Source organism: Musca autumnalis, unplaced genomic scaffold, assembly GCF_047663935.1.
Source record: "Musca autumnalis isolate F117 unplaced genomic scaffold, ASM4766393v1 scaffold_4, whole genome shotgun sequence".
Classification (NCBI taxonomy): domain Eukaryota; kingdom Metazoa; phylum Arthropoda; class Insecta; order Diptera; family Muscidae; genus Musca; species Musca autumnalis.
In genome coordinates this window covers 49,641,832-49,646,193 of record NW_027411977.1, presented here as the reverse complement: position 1 = coordinate 49,646,193, position 4,362 = coordinate 49,641,832, and the positions used below count along the sequence as shown (strand labels likewise).

Sequence of the window (4,362 nt, the reverse complement as noted above, 5' to 3'; positions counted from 1 at the left end):
ACAAAGATTGTCTTTTTGATGTTATTCTTCAGGCATAGCGACATACCGCCAACAGCAGCAGACAGCAAGACAAGCCGTCATTCCAGACCATTGTTAATATTGCCGACAATTTGAGGTTTAATCTTGGTATATTCGATTACAATCGGTTTTCGGCGGTTAACGAATAATCGAAAGTCGACTTTTAGTACACCCGCAAATAATCTACTAACCGAAAATCGAGTTTTAAGTTTTTCACGAAAACTGTATAAATCGGATAGAATAATGAAATAAGTAATTTTTATTTATTTTTCATTGACAATAAAAGGACCTTATAGCCCGATAAGACTGAAGTCTTAAAATATTAGTAGAAAAACCTATTGTTGCATTTCACTGCGTATCCCTAATGGGGAATTTAAGAAAATTAATTGTAATTGCAAACTCTACTTCTCCACTGTGGACATTTTTGCTACTTCAATGTCTGTTTTCAAAATATGTTTCTGATACTATTCCCTTGAACCCATTGTTTTTCTTACGAGTATTAATGTTAACCACATCGACATACTCATACATTGTTCATAACAATTAAAACACTTTGTTTTACAATTTCAACTTTGGCTTTTTTATTATGATTTCAATTTAATTTCATTCCAATATTTCGTTTCTTTTCTCTTTTGATTTCACAACTTTGTTAAAAATTCAAACAAAAACTGTTTTGGCCTTCTTCTTCTTCTTTTTGCACAAAATCTATCTTTAATTTTGTTGTCTATTTAAATGTGGTTATCATTAGCAAATATACTTCTCATGTATTTCTGTGTCAATTATTATTGTTTTGTTTCAAGCTCTCTTAAAAACTATTGTAAGTGAGGGTCGCGTCGGCTTAACTAAATAACCATGAAAATTAACAAAACAAAAAAAGAATAAGATCTTATTAAAATCTACTTTATTTTGTTTAGTTAATTCATATAAACTTCAGTAATGGGATGGGTTGAAATTGTTGGCCAAATCGAATTGGCTTTATTAGAGAGTTTTACAAAATTGTTGTTAGCGGTAAAAATTTCATAACATACAAGAAGAATCTTGTATTTTTTTTTTCTTTATTAAAAAGTTGTGTTAATCAATTCATTTTGTTTGTTTTATGACAAATTGTTAAAACTACTATTGTTTTTGTTTTTCGTGTATTTTAAAGGGCGGGGTTACATTTTAGTTTTTTTCATTTATTACTCTTTTTCAATTATTGAAAATTGTTATTTTTCCTAATGGGCCAAATTGTGCAGTTTTCTCCGTTATTTCATTTCATTACAATCTAAATGGAAGTTGTATTTATTTCTTATTTTAAAAATTGCAATTATTGTTTTTGCTTTTCGCCTCTCTTTTCACTTGCTTTTTCTTTACTAAACATTATTGTTGCATTTTGCAATGTTTAACTTTATTTTGAAATTTTATTTAAAATTAAAATGTTTTTTTTTGTTTTTTTGGTTTTAAAAATTGTCTATTTGCCCCGGTAAATTTCGATGATTCGATCCTGATCGACATATTCGAAGATATGTGGAGCATCCATAAGAATGCCAATAGTACCGGCAGTGGTCACAATGAAGAACAAATACAACTGCAGTCGATCAATGACCATGGCAACATATTTCCAGTCCTCACGAGTCTGAAAGAAAGTTTATAAAATATTAATTAGTGTCACATAGTAATATATTAATTATTTTTAGCTTTTATTTGCAAAATTCGGCAATATTAGTATTTGTTGCATTAGGTAAGTTTTTTTTATAATTAAGTCAAAATAGACATTCTAATAGCATCATTTGTCACAAAACTTTTATTTTTTTTTTATTTTAAGTATTTACTGAAAAAATAAGATCTATCCGACGATTAGAAATCTTTTTGTTGCACCTTCCCATACAAGTGGGACACTGTGTTGCGAATGTCCCGAAAGTACGCATCAATCCTATGTGTGCAAAAGAAATTATTCGGTGTGAAAAGGCAAATTTTAAGGGTTTTTTTAGATTTTCTTAAAAACGGTATGTCTAATCAAAAAGTGACCAGAAAAAAATCTTTAGACAGAAAAATTCTCTACAAGTTTGGTCTTTATGATTATACCCTACACCACTATGTGAGGATGGTATTATAAGCTGGATTTGGCCAAAAAGTTTGTAACGCATCGAAATAATGGTCGTATACCTATACTTATGTATACCAAAATGGATGTCTTGACGAGCTGAGTCGACCTGGCTATATGTGTCCGTCCCTCCCTCCGTCCGTCCGTCTGTCCATCTAAAACTTTTAATCACGCTTTTGGTCGGATCATCACTAAATTTTGGGTGGTAATGGGGGTCTCAGAGGGGAAAAAACTTATTTTAAGAAAAAGTCAACGTTTTTTCAAAGCGAATATCTCATACTGAGGAAATTTATAAAATTTTTGTAAGAGAAAAACTTTATTTAATTTTTTTTTGTGAGTTAGTTGAAGAAATTTTTGGGAAATATAGGTCGGAGTTATTCTTCTATTTTAGTTAAATTTCACGCAAAAATCACGTTTTAAGTTTGTTTTTCTTTTTGTAACACATCGAACTAATCATTTGCGACCATATAAAGTATATATATTCTTGATCGGGATAAAATTCTAAGACGATCTAGCCATGTCCGTCTCTAATATCGTACAATCATCCGCATACGTAATGATCACAATGGCGTCTGGAGGAGGTGAATACAGGAAAGATAGAGTTAGAAAAGTTTCGCATATACCACCCCGTTTGCGGAACTCCGCGCTTCCGTCTTCTGGGCTTCGACTTCTTGTTATTGAATTTCACGTACAACTGTCGTCAACACATATAGTAGACTATCCGACGTTTCAAATATGGCCGCAGGGTAGTCTGTTTGATGTCATCAGGCAGCATTTAGGTCCAGCACAACAACTAATATGTTTAGAATTGGCGTGCAGCCCTCTTCCGGGCACAATGTGGGTGGCTAGCAACAGGTCTTGCAGCTATTTCAGCATTATCATGGAGATACCGTCAGGGCCTAACTCTTTGGATGGTATAGCGTTGCTAATGGCATTTCCAACATCATCCATTGTAGTGGCACCTCCTCGGCAGCAAGTGATCTTATGCAACGTAGAACTCTTTTCTACGCTATATCACTTCCGGGGTACTCGACAAATTGTCGATTAAATAACTTGCGCACCTCTTCGGATTTGTCATCGTTAAGTCGCTATACGGACTGTGGTATAACTTCCTTCTTACCAGGGTTCGAGGGCGATTTAAACGTTACCTCCAATTCAGCTTCAATTTTGCAACTCTTCAGACGATCCACCTACTTGTTTCGCTTATTCTCACCGAACAACCTATTAACTTCTAGTATCAGGTCCCAGGTAAGGTTGGCCCGACGAAGTTCATCACGTTCACTTGCTAATCATGGAGCACAGCTATAAATCGGGGATGTACACCTTAAACAAATCTATCTCGGCAGCAGCACAACTGCCTGTTAAAGTCAGCAATAAAGCGGCAGAAGAATAACACTGTGACACATAATGAAGGTGAAAATCTGGGGCAGAGATAATTCCTTTTGAGGATGAAAGCCCTTTGTAAGTGTATTAAGAATCCCGAAGGACAGATACGCCGTGAGTCGAACTTCGAAGTTATGGCGTAATGAAGTTTCTGCTGAAGACCCTGTTAGGCATCTGAAATTATCGTTATATCTTTGCCAACTGTTGTTTTAGCTTATTTATGAAATGATTTGTCTGCAGTAAAATCGAATGAGGATTATTTTCAAAGAGCATTTCGGGCTTCTAACTCGCTTCCTTCAATGTCCTTTTCGTCCATTATTTTAAGAACCGCTATAAAAGTACAACAAGGTGACTTTTTTCAGCTTCGAAATTTTCTGCAAAAATGTCACTCAGACAATTTTAGGTACGGTTCTCATTGGCAACTAATCGATTTTGTCTCTTTTTCATGGTCCTTTTGTGCATTTACCTGGTTTTCTAACTCGTTTCCTTTAATATCCTTTTCGTTCCTTACTTTAAGAACCGCTATAAAAGTACCACAAGATGACGTTTTTCAGCTTCGAAATGTTCTGCAAAAATGTCACTCAGAAAATTTTAGGTACGGTTCTCATTGGCAACTAATCGATTTTGTCTCGTTTTCATGGTCCTTTTGTGCATGGTTGTTTGAATATAGAAAATATACAAAAACACTAAACATACTTTTATCTGAGCCAAAACAGGGTAAATGCACAAAAGGACCATGAAAACGAAACAAAATCGATTAGTTGCCAATAAGAACACTACCTAAAATTTTCTTAGAGACAGCAGAACATTTCGAAGCTGAAAAACGTCATCTTGTGGTACTTTTATAGCGGTTCTTAAAATAAGGGGCGAAAAGGATA

The 4,362-nt window shown here is 34.3% G+C and overlaps 1 protein-coding gene across 1 annotated transcript in view; it reads right to left on the bottom strand.

Moving 5' to 3' along the window:
* Nucleotides 1–570: 570 nt before the first annotated feature.
* The window catches only part of nAChRbeta1 (nicotinic acetylcholine receptor beta1), a 40,546-nt gene continuing 36,754 nt past the window's right edge, over nt 571–4,362 (bottom strand). The window contains exon 7 of the mRNA XM_073981173.1: nt 571–1,633. Within this exon, the coding sequence (XP_073837274.1) occupies nt 1,469–1,633 (165 nt within the window). The 3' untranslated portion in view covers nt 571–1,468. The remainder of the gene's footprint in view (nt 1,634–4,362) is intronic.